At 37.0% G+C, this 17,514-nt stretch overlaps 1 protein-coding gene across 4 annotated transcripts in view; it reads left to right on the top strand.

The window, feature by feature from the left end:
• The window catches only part of SELENOI (selenoprotein I), a 37,710-nt gene extending 20,260 nt beyond the window's left edge, over positions 1-17,450 (top strand). The window contains exons 6-10 of one of the 4 annotated variants that reach the window (XM_054244392.2): positions 319-368; positions 8,101-8,149; positions 9,838-10,018; positions 11,289-11,471; positions 14,494-17,450. In XM_054244392.2, the coding sequence (XP_054100367.1) occupies positions 319-368; positions 8,101-8,149; positions 9,838-9,846 (108 nt within the window). In that variant the 3' untranslated portion in view covers positions 9,847-10,018; positions 11,289-11,471; positions 14,494-17,450. Of the gene's footprint in view, positions 1-318; positions 428-8,100; positions 8,150-9,837; positions 10,019-11,288; positions 11,472-14,493 lie in introns of all 4 variants that reach the window. The other 3 variants (XM_035273607.3, XM_035273608.3, XM_078349714.1) reach the window with 3 other exon arrangements.
• The last annotated feature ends 64 nt before the right edge of the window (positions 17,451-17,514 follow it).

Raw genomic sequence — 17,514 nt, 5'->3', positions numbered from 1 at the left:
AAGTTAGAGTGTTTGTTGAAGGAAGTGGTTGGGTGGATAAACTTGGATCATCTTATAACTTAACCAGTTTATGAGATGCTGTTAAAGGGATCCAAATGATGGCTAGTGGCTTGCATTGTCTAGAAGTTAGTTATTTTATAGCATTGTTAGTGAAAATATCATATTTTTAAAGGTAAGATTTGGCACATAGCAAATATAAGCATACTTCTTGCTCTTACTAAAACTATTTGACTAGATTAATGCTGCATAAAGCATGATGACTCCTGATCTTTCTAGCGTTAATGCTTCTATATGCTTTTGTCTGCATTTTCCTTCCAGACTATTTCTTTTGTCTACATAGTGACTGCGGTTGTGGGAGTTGAGGCCTGGTATGAACCTTTCCTGTTTAATTTCTTATATAGAGACCTATTCACTACAATGATTATTGGTAAGAAGCTCCATGTTGAAGCCTGTTTTAACCTTCACTTTGTTATCAAAAGAGCCAGTATTTGACTATAATAAGCAACAACACCCTTTCCCTCACAAAACCTCCAGAAAGCAGACCAACCCTACAACCTTGTAGGATTTCAGCCTAACCATTAAGAAAAATATATAAGGGTTTGTTTTGTTTTGTTTTGTTCAGCACCAAGTATTTCTAATGAGAGGGAAATATCAAAATAGATCACACAAGCCTGATGAAGTATTCAAATTAACCTAGGCTGTATTGGAGGATTCATATTTGGTGTAGGTTTCATATTTATCTCAAAGTTGAAAATTATTAGTTTGTATGAAATATAGAACAGATGAAATGTAGAGGTTATTTCATAATTTATCCACTCAGAAAATTAAGCATCTGTTCCTCTCAGATACTGTCTTCTTAACCCACTGATTGCTGAAGATTTTTTTATGGTGGTAATCTTTCTGTTGTGATTTTGGCTAACAGGGGGATATCTATAGGATGATTGAGTGGAGGAGGGTGTTAGTGGTACAGAAAGAGGTAAAGAGAAATCTAGATGGTTATTTTGGGGCCCCAAGAGTGGCGCTGAGAACCTCTGTAGAAGTAAAAAGGTATACGTGTAGGCTATGTACTGTGTTCTGTTCTCTTATATAAAAAAATAGGCCAGGCAAAGTGGCTAATGCCTGTAATCCTAGCACTTCAGGAGTCCAAAGTTGGAGAATCTCTTGAGCCCAGGAGTTTGAGACTAGCATGGGCAACATCATGAGACCTCGTCTCTAGAAAAAACTAAAGTTAATCAGGTGTGGTGGCATGCGCCTGTAATGCTAGCTACTGAGGTGGGAGGATTGCTTGAGCCCAGGAGTAGGAGGTTACAGTGAGCTATGATCGCGTGTGCCAATGCAGTCTAGCCTGCGTGACAGAGTGAGACCCTGTCTAAAAAAAAAGAGGGAATGAATAAAAAATAACCCTTTCCCATTTGGCAAACCATGGTAATGGAATGGGAATTAGGTAAGGCTCAGAAGATGGCATATTAGGCACTGGCTTTCAGAAAAGGAGTGGTTTGGGCTTTTTTCTGAAGCTCTGGACTGCACATATTTTAGGAGCTATCTTGTAGTCTATCAAATGTTAATTTTTGATACTTATATAAACTGTTATTTCTTTACCTTGAAAAGCTATTTTTCTTCTCTGATTAGGTAGCAACCCTTTTGATTGTCCCATGACAGGTTTCCTGGATGTTACATTTAAATGTTAAATTTACATCAGACAGAATCCTCTGATATATGAGACTTTTTTTTTAATGTTAAGTGTCTACTCTAACAGGCACATAATTTTCTTCATATCATGTTTCTACTTTTATGTAATAAACTCCTTTATACTATTACCCAGCCTCAACTATTTTCAATACCAGTGCCAATCTTGTTTGAAATGCACCAGCACTCTCTAGCCCCCGGGTTGTGTCATAATATACAGTTTATTTTACTTACTGACTCATTTGCCTTTATATTTGACCTACCATATGGTGTTCTTTTCCAGAAGTTTGAAGGACTTCCTTTAGGTTTTTTTATAGTGCACGTCTGGTAGCAATTTATTCTCTCTTTTTGCTTATGTGAAATGTATTGATTTTGCCCGAATTTTTTCTTTCGACATTTTGAATATATCATTTTAATGTCTTTTGGCATCCATTGTTTCTGAGTCAGTTCATATATCATTGTCATTCTGTAATGTATTATTTTCCTCTTGTTGCTTTCAAGGTTCTCTTTTCATCTTTGGATTTCAGAAGTTTGACTAAGATGTACTTAGGTGTGGTTTTCTTTGTGTTTGTCTTTCTTGGTATTTGTTGAGCTGGTTGACTCTGTTGGACCTGTAAGTTAGTATTTTTGACTGAATGTGGGAAGTTTTCCATCATAGTTTTACTTTTTGAGATATTTTTTCTTCCCCTCTCTCTTCTTCTGGGACTCCACTTACATGTATGTCATACAGGTTTGCTTGATACTGTCCTAAAAGTAATTTTCTGTGGCTTTATTAAGTTTTCTTTAATCTCTTTATTCTTTGTAGCGGATAACTTCTATTCATCTATCTTTAAGTTCATTGCTTTTTTTCCTTCTGCCATCTCCAATCTGCTGTTAAGCCCATCTAGGAAATCTTTCATTTAAGTTATTGTACTTTTCTCTGGGTGCGGTGGCTCATGAGTGTAATCCCAGCAGTTTGAGAGGCTGAGGTGGGAGGATTGCTTGAGGGCAGGAAGTCAACACCAGCCTGGGTAATAGAGTGGGACCCTGTCTCCACAAAAAGTAGAAAAATTTAGCCGAATATAGTGGTGTATGCCTGTAGTCCCAGTTACTTGGGAGGCTGAGGCAGGAGCGTCACTTGAGCCCAGGAAGTCGAGGCTGCAGTGAGCTGTAACTGCACCACTGCACTCCAGCCTGGGCAACAGAAAAAAAAATCTTATTGTACTTTTCAGCTCTAGAATTTCTATTTGGTTTTTAAACTTTGTATTTCTTTGTCATGATTCTTCTGTTCATTATTATCATCATATTTTCCTTTAGCTCTTTGAACATATTTAAAATTGCTGCTCTAAAGTCTGTTTACTAAGTCCAACATCTGGGCCCACTTAAGAGTTATTTTCTGTTGACTGCTTTTTTTTCTATTTCTTTGCATATCTAGCATTTTTTTTTTTTTTGGTTGAAAACTGAATATTATAGATTACATTTGTGGAGACTATAATCTGTTCTGCGCTGAAGATTTTGTTTTTTTGTTCTGATAGGCATTTAACTTGTTGGAACTCAGATGGAAAAATTTGTCCCATCACATTATATAGTAGCTCTTGTCTTTGATTGTTTTCAGCTTATTAGCTGCTGCTTTTTTAGCCAGGTCTCTTGGGGGTCTCCTTTGTATCTATATAGTTTAGTGGTGAGCCAGAGATTTGGGCAAAGTTGATACTGAGATTTTGGCATTCACCTCTCTGTGATTTTCTTGCTTCTGGGATTTCCCCATCCTGAATCTTCAGCTGTGTTTCCAGCAATTGTGTTCCGCCCCCATCACGTCAAGCCAGTAAGGTTCTGCCTTCTTCAGCCCAGTCTTGAGTGTGGGTTGGAAACACACTTAGTGAGAGACACAACAGATTCACATCACACCAAGAATACCTCTGTCTTTCAAGGACAGCATCTCCTCTACTTTCTGCCTTCTCTTTCACTATGTTCTATGGGGTCCCCTATTTGCTTGCTTAGTTTAGCATCCACCCAGGAATTTGGGCAGAGTTTTTACTCGGGTTTAGAATCTCAACCCTTCTGCATCTCTCTCTTCTACAATACCCCCACCCTACCTTGTAGTACCTCTGCTGCTCTACATTCTATTGTCTGCCTCCACAAGCTGGTAAGGAAGACTGTAGCTTTCCATCATCTGGGCTGGGCTGGGGGTAGGCAAGCCATGAACTTGGAGTTGTTCCCCAGTGTTTCAAGTGTAAATGCTTCTCAAATTTCTGCCTGCCCTTGAGTATTTTCTAGTACCTTCAAGTCGTTGTTTTAAATATTTTTGTCTGGTTTTTAATAATTATTTGTGAGAATTGTCCTTCCTTTTTATGCCATCATTAATAGACATCTTCCTTCCTTTAGATTATTTTAAAGCAAATCCCAGATACCATTTATTTTCATCCATAAATATTTAATTGTTTATCTCTAAATAATAAGGATTTCTGTAAAAAAAGAACCACAATTGATATGTTTCTGTAGCTGCCAAGTCCCTGTACATTGCCTTTGGTTGGTATGCCTTTTAAATTTCTGTTAATCTGGCCAGGTGCAGTGGCTCATGCCTATAATCCCAGTACTTTGGGAGGCCAAGGCAGGTGGATCATCTGAGGTCAGGAGTTTGAGACCAGCCTGGCCAACATGGTGAAATTCTGTCTCTACTAAAATACGAAATTAGCCAGGTGTGGTGGCACACACCTGTAATCCCAGCTACTCGGGAGGCTGAGGCAGGAGAGTCACTTGAATCCAGGAGGCGGAGGTTGCAGTGAGCTGAGATCATGCCATTGCCAGCCTGGGTGACAATAGCAAAACTCTGTCTCAAAATACATAAATAAATGCATTAAAAAAAATTCTTTTAATCTACATAGCTTTTCCCTATTTTTTCTTTGACGTTTATGTGTTGAAGAAAGTGGGTCATTTGGCCAGTAGAACTCTTAGATTCTGCATTTTCTCCTCTGCCTCTGACTTTCCTGTAAATGATAGTTAGATCTGTGAGGTTAGTTTGATACGGGGTGGGGGCGGGGGCGTACTTGCTACGTAGTGGTCTTTCTACTGCATCACATTAGGAGGCACGTAGTGGGTTCATGTTTTGTATGTCTGTTCCATTCCTACAAAGTTTGCATCATCGCTTTACCTATTTACCTAATAGGTTTGTTTTGTTTCGTTTTTAACCGGCTACCTTAAACTATTAAGGGTTAAACTTAACAGACATTGATTATCATGACTTAACGAATTCATTCATTCAGTGGATAGGTAAGGAAATCAAGTTTTTGGTTTTATGACAAAGTGCATACATGCTGATAATTCCAAAGCAAATATGATAGTACAGAACTTTTACTTCATTGATCTTACATTTTTATCTCCTTTAAACTTTGGCAAAATCCTTGGTTTTCATTGACATAGAATACTCACTTGCTTTCTTCCATGAAATACTCACAATAGTCTCAGAATACAGTACCTAAATCAGCAAAAAGAAGAAAACTGAGAATTAAGATTTTGTTTTTTGCAGTTTTGTTCATCCTTATGTCTTACCCTACTAGGTATGTCCAGGCAGTTGACTGTATTTTACAGTCACCACTCTGTGATTGTGCCACCAGTCGTGGACTTACAGCTTTATTTATTTTACTTTGACTTTTAGGAATTACTCTTTCTTTTAAAATTTACCCTTTATAATTAGTAAAATATTTCTGACGACAAAGTCAAATTTACAGAATGAGGTATATTCAAAGAAGTTTAATTTGCCTTCTGTTGCTACCCAATCCTGTCTTTCCTCAGAGGTAGCCATTCTTAGTTTTTAATTTTATGGCTTACCTTTTCTTGTTTCTTTCTTATTATGAGTAAAAATTTGTGTGTCATTTTATCACCCACTTTCATAGATAAATGGTAGCATTCCATTGTGTATATACTGTACCATACTGTGCCTTTTTCCTCCCCCTGCTTAATCGTATATCCTAGCAGCTACTCCGTAGTGGTCTGTAAGGATCTTCCTCAGTCTTCCTACAGCTGCCTGGCACTTCATTGCATGAATGTACCATAGTGTGTCCAACCAGCCACCATCAATAGACTTTTGGATTAGTTCCAGTTTTTGCTGTTATACAGATTGCTGTAGTGAATAGTCTTATATATCAGTCTTTTCATACTTTTGCCAGGGTGTTGAGGAAGAAGTCCCTAGAAGTAGAATTGCTAGTGGAGGACAAATGTGTGCTATTTTGCTAAACATTCCCATATTCCCCTCCATATGGGTTGTGTGATTTTCTGTTCCCACCAGCAGTGTATGAAAGTGCTTGTTAATTTACAGTTTGACCAACATAGTCTATTGTCAGACGTCTGGATTTTTGCCAGTCTGATAGGTAAGAAATGATGTGTCTGTATAGTTTTAATTTGCCTTTCTGTTATTATGAGTGAACTTTTCTAGTGTTTAAGAGCCGTTTGTATGTCTTCTGTACTTTTATATCTCGCAAGCAGATTTTTTTCTATTGGGTTGTTGGCCATTTCCTTTATTTTTAGAAGGTCTTCATATATTAGGTATATTCATTCTTTGATATAGGTTATAGTTTTCCCCATTTGTTGTTTCTCCTTTAACTTTTCTTAAGGAACTTTTTGTCTTGTTGGTTTTAATTGAAGTTCCTACTTAATAAATAAACTGAAAATGTGAGGAACCAAATACTTTTTTATGACCATGTTATCTTTGGAATGTGTCTCATTGAACTTGGTCCTTTTTTTTTTTTTTTTTAAACAAATTCTACTCTGATTTTCCTATACCTCTTAAGTTTCCTATACTATGAAGTCTGGGCCTTCACTTATGGCAAGATGAAAAGCAGGTCTTCATATGTATGGTCTCTATCACTGTTCTCTACTTGAAACATAGAGCTTCATAGATAAGTATTGAACAATTAAGTACTGGTTACAGAAAGTACATTAAGTACTATAGAGAAGAATCAGAAGATGCAGCCTGTATAGAGCCCAGCCTTTCTACATGCTCACTATACTTGAGATAGTTATTTCAAGATTTTTAAAACTAAAATTACTCATGGTGGCAAATCTTTTGCTAGTTTCTCTCAGCCTATTTCCAACACCTCAGAGCTATGAGTAATTCTGCATTAATTCATTTAACCTTGGCTCCCCTCCAGTGCTTCCCAGCTTGACATGGAGTAAGCTGCTAAAAATTCCTGAGAACACTGAGGACCTCAGGTGGTCTTCTCCTTCCTTTCCCTCTAAGTTTGTCTAATTTAGAGTACTTTGTTCTACTTGGACTTGGAAGTAGCAGAGTATCTTCTTTAGAGATAAGATTTCTGTTGGGTTCTAGCCAGATGTCTTAGCAAGTGTTTAGAAGGGGCACCAAGGTAGTAATATGCAGGAGGTCGAATTGCCAGCAATGGACACAGAATGAAATGATGAGATGGCTAGTGGAAACAGGGAGAATGGGATCACAAAGGCAAAGGGAGGAAAGAATTGCAGTGTAGTGGATAGTCAACCAAGGCATTTCACTTAGAAGTCAGGAATGAAAAAATGATACTGAATTTGAACATTAGGAAATCTTGGTAGATTTCAAGAGTACAGTTTCTGCAAAGTGGGAACACAGTGAATAAAAGGAGTGCTAAGAAATTGAGGACTACTGGATTAGCAAATGATAAGACAAAGCAGAAGAAGACAGCAGATACTGAGGACAGCAGAATCAGTGGTAGGGTTTCTTGGGAAGGCCCCATCTTTGTCTTAAGTTTGTGGGGAGAGAACTAGTATGCAGATGGGGGTAGCTAGGGGGAGAAATTGAAAATGCTAGGAAGACTGAGTGTGGTGGCTCATGCTTATAGACTCAGCTGCTCAGAAGGCTGAGGTAGGAGAATTGCTTGACTCCAGGAGTTCGTGGCCAGCCTGGGCAATATAGCCAGAGCCTGGGCAAAAAAAGCTAGGAGGCTAAAAAGTAAATGGGAAGCAACACGATTCCCCTTTCGAGTAGCTCATGCTTACTCTGCAGTTTCAGTTTCCCATACTGTTCCAGGTATCTTAACATGTCATAACTCATTCACTTCTCAAAACTCTGTGGGGTTGGTACAACTGTTATCTCTATTTTATAAATAAGGAAAGTGAGGCACTAAAACCGCAACTTGCCTAGAGTCCCATAACCAGTTTGTGGTACAACTGAAATTGAGGCCTAGCTGGCTCTTTGAGTCTGCCCTCCGAATCACCAAATTGTACTGCCACTCTTCCTGTGGTAAATGTTATTTGTAAATGTATTTAATTTTATTACAAAAGTAAACTTGAACCTGAAAATTTTGGGGTCTAAAAATATTTGTTTTGGATGGATTCAGTGATAATGTAATCATCACTCTTGAATAAGCTTAATCATTGAAATACTATTCCTTTAGGTTGCTAATCATCACTCTTGAATAAGCATAATGATTGAAATATTTTTCCCTTTAGGCTGCGCATTATGTGTGACTCTTCCAATGAGTTTATTAAACTTTTTCAGGTAAGTATTTTATTTTTTAAATGGACAACAAATATCAGAAGTTTTAGCAGTTAGCCGAACTTAGGGATCTGTTTTCCTTTTGGATCCAGGACATTTTGAAAAGGTCACAAGGGCAGGGCGTGGTGGCTCATGCCTGTAATCCCAGCACTTTGGGAGGCCGAGGTGGGTGGATCACAAGGTTAAGAGATCGAGACCATCCTGGTCAACATGGTGAAACCCCATCTCTACTAAAAATACAAAAAATTAGCTGGGCATGGTGGCGCATGCCTGTAGTCCCAGCTACTTGGGAGGCTGAGGCAGGAGAATTGCTTGAACCCAGAAGGCGGAGGTTGCGGTGAGCTGAGATCGCGCCATTGCACTCCAGCCTGGGTAATAAGAGCGAAACTCCGTCTCAAAAAAAAAGGAAAAGATCACAAAACCTATATTTTAAATCTAGGATGCAGTAGGATAGTTTATGGTGTCTGTGGTGACTAATGTAGTCATTTCAAACACAGCACAAAATTACTAGTTCTTTTGTATGGTTTTGGACTCTTTAAATAGCCTTCTAGTGTCACTTTTTTAAGTGAATCTTTCACCAGGAGGGAATATGTCCCTATTGAATATTAATACATTTACATTTTATGATCTTACATATACAAGATCATAAAATTTCTGAATGTGTGTAGTTTAGGACCAAACTGGACCTGTGCTGACTTTTCTTAAATAGCTCTTCTAGAAGTTCCTGTCTGGGTTGCGGGGAGACGGGAGTTGCTCAGGTAGAGCTTCATTTCTCTGATCTATGCACTTCCCCACTCTTGCTCAGCCATACTGAATTTGCTTATTGGGTCCTGAATAGATTTTCCTCTTTCCTGCTTTAGTAATTTTGCTCCCACTGTTTCCTTTGCTACTATTTCCTCCGGTTGAAACATTTTCTTATACTTCCCACTTCATCCTTTAGCTCTCGAATCTGTGTAGCAGAATCTTATTTATGTTAAACCAAGTTCTATGAATCTTCTTCATTTATTGGAGTTGGCAGTCATTTGTAGAAGCCATACAGTTTAAAGCTCTGAAGGATGTAGAGATTATTTCTCTACATTTTTTCCTCACTTTGTAGCAGTGAGGCTCTGATTGGGCAACATATTGCCCAAGGTGGGGTGATCAGTGGCATAACCAGGATTGGCATTTGGAGCTCTGTTCAGATGAGCAGATGTGTACTGGATAACCTCCTTTGTGCTTAGAGACACAGAGATGTGGTGTGGCAGTTGCACCTCAGAGTCTTTCATGTGAGCTCTGTCTTACTCTATGACTTGTGTCAAAGTCGCACTTTGAGGTACTCTTTGAATATTTTATGTTCATCTTATTTCCTCCATTAGAATATCTTATAGAACAAAGTCCAAATTTTATTCATCTTCATATTCTTAGCACAGCAGTTGATAGTTTGATTTAAAGAGAAAAAAAATGGGACTAGAGGTCAGAAAATTTCAGTTCTACCCTGGCCCTGCCACTTGGTAGCAAGTTTTGTAAATTTAAATTCTGTTATCCTCACTTAACCTGTCTGCAAAATGGGATTCATGATGTTGGTTCTGTCTATGCCACAGGATTTTTGTGAGTGCAAAATAAGTGTATAAATATGGAAACTATAAATTGCAGTATAAGTACTGTACAATTTCTATGTAATGTTCTTTGTATTACTTGATTCTTTTTTCCAGAAGCTATAAAAATAACACCTTGAAACACAATTCAGTCTATGAAGCTATGGTTCCCTTCTTTTCTCCATGCTTGCTGTTCATTTTGTCTACAGCGTGGATCCTTTGGTCACCTTCAGATATTTTAGAGATACATCCTAGAATATTCTACTTTATGGTTGGAACAGCCTTTGCCAATATCACAGTAAGATTTTTTCTTTTAAAAAAATCATACTATATATTTAAAAAAAGAAAAAATTATAATATATATTTAGGAATGTATGACAGAATTTGATAATTCAAAAAATCTTTGATATTAGAATAAACATTTTAATATAAAGATTTTTATTTCAGAAATTTGAAAGAATAATAACCTCAAAGACTGAAATGCTGAAAATTGTTTTATTTTGCCCTTTGAAACCAATAGGATTGGAGACTACAGTAGTAGTTTGGAACCGTGGCACACTTAAATTTTTTATTTTGGTTCTCTGCTGAAGAATTCATGGAAAAAGTTTGTAAATTCCCTTTAGTCTCTAAATGCATTACCAGGATGGCTGAAATGGCTGCAGACCTAAATGATTATTCTAGGAAGCTTGGAAGAGATTTCTGATAGAGAGAAAACACACGCTTTAAAAATCAGCTGATTTTAAAATTAAGAACATGGAATTTAAAACTTTGTAATAAATAGAATGTATTTTTTATCAATTTCTTCCCATGCTGGACCATGCAAGAGAAGCAGACAGGAAGCAGAAATCAGTAGTTGAGAAAAGACCCTGATAGTCCTGAAAGCCAGAAAGTCTGTGCTCCGGCCCAGGCTGGGTCTTTATAAGTTTTTATTTTGTAACTTTGCTACTCATCCTATGTTTCCATGTTTGTAACATGTGTAATGTCCCAAGTCCTTCTGATTTTATAGGGTTTAAATATCTAAAAATATGACTGCATTGTGCAAAATATATCTCTGAAAGAATAAACTATTTAAGTAAGGTCTTCAAAAGTAAAGGAGCCGAAGAGGGTTTGAGATATTAATGATGGCAATGGGACTGAATTGGAGGTAGCACTTCTTCATCATTGCCATAAAGACACTTAATTGTGTGGGGGTGTGGGAGGCTATTTTGAATTTTTTTATTTTTTATTTTTATTATCATTTTTTTGCATATCATAGAGTCTTAAAATTGAGAGAAATTTCTTTTGTTGCCCAGTGGAAGAATGCCTGCTATAGCATCCTTATTCAGTTATCTTCCAGCCTCTGCTGACATATACTCTGAGGGTCCATGGTTTGAGGGTCCATGGTTTTTGTGGTGGGCCAAGGGTCCAGTTGGGCCTCTAAGCATTGAGAACTTCTGAACTTAGATAATGTAAGTGTATTGGCTCAGGTACTTGAATGCTTTTCAGATGTTGGAATGACTAGTTTTGGAAGTGCTTTGCTAATGAAAATTTTCTTTTTTTCTTTCTTATTTTTTTAAACTAACTTCCAGTGTCAGCTGATTGTTTGCCAAATGAGTAGTACCCGGTGTCCAACTTTGAATTGGTTGCTGGTTCCTCTCTTCTTGGTTGTCTTAGTGGTAAACTTAGGAGTGTCCTCTTACATTGAGAGCATTATCCTGTATACATTAACAACTGCTTTCACTCTGGCCCACATCCATTATGGAGTACGAGTGGTGAGTAATCTACAGCAAAATTGGTACAAGTTGGGTCTTATAAATGGAACCAATAAATGTTTCCTAGTAGAAAGAAGGCAATGGAAAAATTTAAAAAGAAAGTTGCTTATTATAGCAGCTGTAAGCGTTTTGTGATAGTCTCTAAATTGTGGATAATATCCAGATGTGTAGTTTCAGATATTGTTTCTCTAATGAGTATGTTACTGTAATTACAAATGATTTTAAAGCTGGGTAATTATTATGAGGAATTAGTTCTTATTGTAAGTGGGTACGTATAAGCCATTTTCTTGGTGAGTAGAATTGTAAACTGTTTGGGCATTTAGTTATATGGGACCAGATAATCACATTTGTTGATTATTTTTTTACTTGCTTCTTAGCTTTTAGGGGTGTTTTTATTGTTTATTAACAAAATTTGGAAAGAAACTAAAATTGGTCCTATAGTGCTTTTCCCCTCCCAATGCCCAGTTTGATAAGCAGTTGAGGTGAGGGAGATTAGAATTTCTGACTGAAGGAAGACTTTTGCATTATTTGAAGTTTTACTTCACTTATGCTATTCTCGAGCCCTCATCAGCAAAAGAAATAAATAAGGGGAAATATAGAAGAAAATGGATTTTAAGAAATATTTTGTAAACTTAATATTTTCTTCTAAAATTAACTAGTTTCAGGATGAGTGCATGAATATAGATAATGAAATCAAATAGAATCATGTGGTTTTTCTTTCACTTTAACATTCTTTTCTAATTATTTTACATATTTTAATATAGGCTGTGCAAAATTCCACCAAGGAGATTACTTAATAATGACCTTGCACAGCACAGTTTTCTTTTTTTTTGAGATGGAGTTTCACTCTTGTTACCCAGGCTGGAGTGCAATGGCGTGATATCGGCTCACCGCAACCTCCGCCTCCTGGGTTCAGGCAATTCTCCTGCCTCAGCTTCCTGAGTAACTGGGATTACAGGCATGCGCCACCATGCCCAGCTAATTTTTTATATTTTTAGTAGAGATGGGGTTTCACCATTTTAACCAGGTTGGTCTCAATCTCTTGACCTTGTGATCCACCCGCCTCAGCCTCCCAAAGTGCTGGGATTACAGGCATGAGCCACCACGCCCGGCCCAGTTATTTTAATCATTTAGGTTGTTTCCAGATTTTCACTGTTATACATATTGTCTATGCTGGATGTGGAGGCTCACGCCTGTAATCCTAGCACTTTGGGAGGCTAAGTTGAGCTCAGGAATTCGAGACCACCCTGGGTAACATGGCAAAACCCTGTTTCTACAAAAAAAATTAGCCAGGTGTGCACCTATGGTCCCAGCTACTTGGAGGGTTGAGGTGGGAGGATCGCTGGAGCCTAGGAAATCAAGGCTGCAGTGAGCTAAGATGATGCCACTGTGCTCCAGCCTGGGTGACAAAGTGAGGCCTTGTCTCACAAAAAAAAAAAAAAAAAAAAGTTGGCATAAACAATCTAGAATATTTTTATTTCATTTGTTTTGTTTTCTGAGGATAATTTCACAGGAATGGAGTTGTGATAGGCTATTCACATTTTTATGACTCTTACAGTACTTCTCTTTGATATGTTTGGAAAGGAACCCTACTGTAAATCCGTTTGAGAAACAAAATATCTTCTGTATTTTCATACACAGTTCTTAAGTGGGAGAGGCAGGTATCATGCTTGATAACAACTTTACACCTTGCATGTGCTGCCATATGTGGGCTTTCTTCCCTTAGTGTTTCTCTCCAAAGTCGCCCTCATTTGTTAGAACAAACTAGACAAAATTGCTAAGGAAAAAAAAATGTGATGAATTGTGATGTAAGACATAATTATTTTTGTTTTTATTTGTACAAATGTAACATTTTATGCCTTATATCAACACTCTTGGGCCTTTTTCCTGGTATTTCATCAATATATGCATGGCATAGAATCTCCATTTGCCAGTGTCTTTTTTTTTTTTTTTTGAGACGGAGTTTCGCTCTTGTTTACCCAGGCTGGAGTGCAATGGCGCAATCTCGGCTCACCACAACCTCTGCCTCCTGGGTTCAGGCAATTCTCCTGCCTCAGCTTCCTGAGTAGCTGGGATTACAGGCATGCGCCACCATGCCCAGCTAAGTTTTTGTATTTCTAGTAGAGACGGGGTTTCACTATGTTGACCAGGATGGTCTCGATCTCTTGACCTCGTGATCCACCCACCTCGGGCCTCCCAAAGTACTGGGATTACAGGTGTGAGCCACCATGCCGGCCGCCAGTGTCTTTTTTAATTGTTTTAATTTACGACAGCCTTTTAGAAGCATGTCTTTAGAAAACTACAGATATGCCAAACCAAACCCAAATACATTTTTCTTTTTACTTATGAAGGGACTACATTTTCATTGTTAAAAATCTGGAAAATAAATAAGCTAACTGGAAAAATATTTAGGATCATCTTTTTTGTCTGTCTGTATGTACTTTTACCACTTCTACAACTTCTGGCCAGAAGATAAAACTTGCTAGGCCACACAAAATATTCACTGAACTACTGAAATATAAATAATAAGTATCAAGTAAATGACATGCACTCACTGGCCTATAACTAAGCTCTTGCTTTCCCACTAGAGATACCCTAACTAATAAGGCCTCCCCAGATTCATAGATCTAGTTTTCTACTATTTCATCGGGATTAGGAAAGGTTACTTAGAAATGTTTCAGCAAGCTGAATATTAAATCTAACTATAAATATGATTACTTGATCTAGATACTACAGGTCAACTAATCCTATAGTTTTTCAGATTTGGTTGTGAATTTGAGTGGTCTTGAGTGTTCTGAAGACTAGATTTTAGTTCCAAGTCCTAACTTTCCCAGGGTAGTTCTAGCACTCCCATTTAGCTGTCTAGCTCTTATAGCTATCCTAATCCAGAAAAACCTCTTCAGTATTTATCATGACTTTTGCCATGTCAATGAATTGTTAACCTCTATGGGGTAAATTCTGTGTGCTTTAAAAAGTAATAAGGTACATATTTGTCATTGTCTCATGTTCTGATTTTTCATAGGTAAAGCAACTGAGCAGCCATTTTCAGATTTACCCCTTCTCATTGAGGAAACCAAACTCAGATTGACTAGGAATGGAAGAAAAGAATATTGGTCTGTAATAATCTTCTTTCTTTGGACAGAAAGAAGTACTGTAAATAAATGCTTGTAAATATTTCATCCATCACCATTGAACTACACTGATCTGCTTGACAGACATGGGGTCTCAGTATGGTACTTGGACAGCAGGAATGATACATATAATCTGAACTTGTGAAATTTTGGACCTACTAACTCTTAGCCTATTTTATTCTTTAAAAAACTACGTGACATTTTGGTTGAGCAGAATGTGCGTTAGACGAGCATAATTTTCCTAGTGATTCTAGCTTCGTGAGTTTACAATGTTTGGATTCATGCAGGGTTAAAGATGCTTTGTTTTTATTTTTTAAATACCAAAATGGGTTTTAGAACACTGATAACACTCAGAAAACCACAATGTGTTTTTGTATTTGGTACTTTGTAATAGTGGGCATAGCAATAGTCCAAATCTAGTATAGAGAAAGGCTAAAAGTAAGTCACCTTCAGCAAGAGATGCCAATGATTACCCAACAATAGACAGTTGCCAAATACTGGTTTCTCTTTCCCAAGAAAATGCCTTTTGTCCTCAAATGATAAGAGAGCTAATACATTTAGCTAATATATGTTTAGATTCTCTAGTATTCTAGCTCTCTTTGTTATGGAACAGATCTTGATAAACAGTTTAATTTTCTCCTAAAGAGAAATATTCGGTTGAGAATTTGAGAATGGGTTGTAATTAAAGCTCACCCATTGGGATGGTTCATTCTTTAAATGTGACCTTTTTCCCCCTTCAGCAGTAGGTTCCTGAGATTTGGTGCCTGTGAGCTCTGATCGTAGGAATGTATGTGACAGTCCACTCTTATGATAATGACTTGTAAGGCATGCAGATAAAATATCTTATAAGATACATACAAATTGGAGTTAGGAATTTCATGAACCTCACTATGACCAAAATTAATTTTTTTATTCAGTTTGTCTGTCTGTCCTTCCCCTCTCTCTTTTTTCAGGGTGGGGTGTTTTTTGTTTCAGACACGATGAAACAGATAGAAATTCTGTCTTCCCCAACTTATCTATTTCCCCACTTGAAGAAAACTTTTGATATATATGCCTTACTGAGTACATGCTCTCTTTAATGTTAATATGACTTGGAGTAATTTCTGAGGTTTACTGATAAACATAAAAATGTCTTTAATTTTAATGTAGTTACTCTATAAACCATATTTTTTCATGATGTGGATATATTTTCTTCTGTTTCTTTTTTAGTCTTCATTTAATTTGGTGGTGGTGAAATTTACTTGCCGATATTCTTTTATTTTTCACTGGATGAAGTTTGTGCTTTAATGAAGAGTGTATCTTAAAGCCCCTTTTTTTGGACAGGTTGCACTTGGATAAAATAGGCACCACTGTGTTGATATGTAATTAAATTCATCACTATTATTTATGAATGTGACCATTGCTAAATTTAATTATAGTGTGTTTCTTTGTTGAATTTCAGCCTGCTGCTTTGTAAAAAAAACTGTAATTGATACTTTTAAAATTTATAAATTCCAATCATTGTCATTGAAGTTATTAGAAATGAGTCACAGCACTAGCTCATAGTTCTATACTCATTTTAAAAAATTATAAAGGTTGAGGTGTATTTGGTGACTTTCTCTGAGACACAGATGAACATTGGAAATAGATGAGAAATTGATGCAGAAGAATGTGGAGAGTGAACCCATGTTTGTTAATTGCCATCATGGAAGTCAGAGAATTAACTAATTAAGTGACGGTAACTATTTTTTGTATACCTTGTTCTTTGTGATCTGTAAAATTGAACTGGATAAAGTGTTAATTCGGGGTGGGGAAAAGGCTTTAAGATTTCTAAGCTAATTATTTTACTGTTTTGCTGACCTTGTACACAAGAATGAGGCTAATCTGTATTATATAAGAAATGAACTGATACATATTTATAAAATGATAAATTTGGACTGCAGGCTTTCTTCACCTTGTACAGTCTAGTAAAAATACCCTTTACTTCTGGCATTAGGGTCATGTCCAATAGTTTGGGGGCTCTTTTACTTCAAAAGTGCATTTCTGCAGCTCTTTTGGTTGTATCATATTTATTTGAAAATTGTTTTGTGCCTGTACTTTATGACCTGTTTCCTTATAGTGGTAAAGAATTATGCCATAGTCAGTTTTATTGACATTGCTAGATGAAAGAAAAGTGCTGTTCACAAGGGGAAAGTGAAATAGAGCAATTAACTGTTGTTTCAGGAAACTTGTGAAGCTTTAGTGTACTGCTGACTCTTCTTGTTTTAGTTTGCCATCTTGAAAGCCCCCATTTGTTGCCTAGAGATATAGCAGCTGAGGCAGGATTCATTACAGGTAGCTGTCTGCATTTATGTCATGCCAATTACTATAACATTTCCAAAGTATAAAAGGTCTTTCAGGCTTATGCATGATATTGTGGGTGACTTCACACCCAGCCTTTCTCCCCAGCATACAGTGAGCTGCCTTTTGGGGAGCAATGCCAGATAAGGAGCATACATGCATGTTTCTGTACTTTCAGAATAGAGTGCCTTAGCTAGGCCAGAGGTTCTTAATGTGTTTCTGCCGACCAAAGTTGCATACACCTGTAAGAAATGTCTTTTTAGGTTATGGCATGAAAAAGCATCCTTCAGGCTTGTCAGATAATAATTCTAGATTTGAGGTGGGCATGGGATAAAAAGATTTAATAATACCTGGATAGAGAATGCTAATGCTGCCTTTTGTGATCCTTTAATATAATCCATGATGTTAGTGCAGTACACAGTTTGAAATGGCCACAATTTAAAGTGTCATTCTTCCACAAATAGGTAATTGATAGAGTTTATGGGTTTTAGTCTTAAGGGTAAGAGAGTGAATAACTTCCAAATAAAAAGCTAAATATTCCTCCTTGGCATTAAAAAAAATATATATATATATATATATATATATATATATAT

The sequence above is a fragment of the Callithrix jacchus genome, chromosome 14 (assembly GCF_049354715.1).
Source record: "Callithrix jacchus isolate 240 chromosome 14, calJac240_pri, whole genome shotgun sequence".
NCBI classification, from domain to species: domain Eukaryota; kingdom Metazoa; phylum Chordata; class Mammalia; order Primates; family Cebidae; genus Callithrix; species Callithrix jacchus.
Note: the sequence above shows the minus strand (reverse complement) of the source record. Positions and strands in the feature narration are given on the sequence as shown.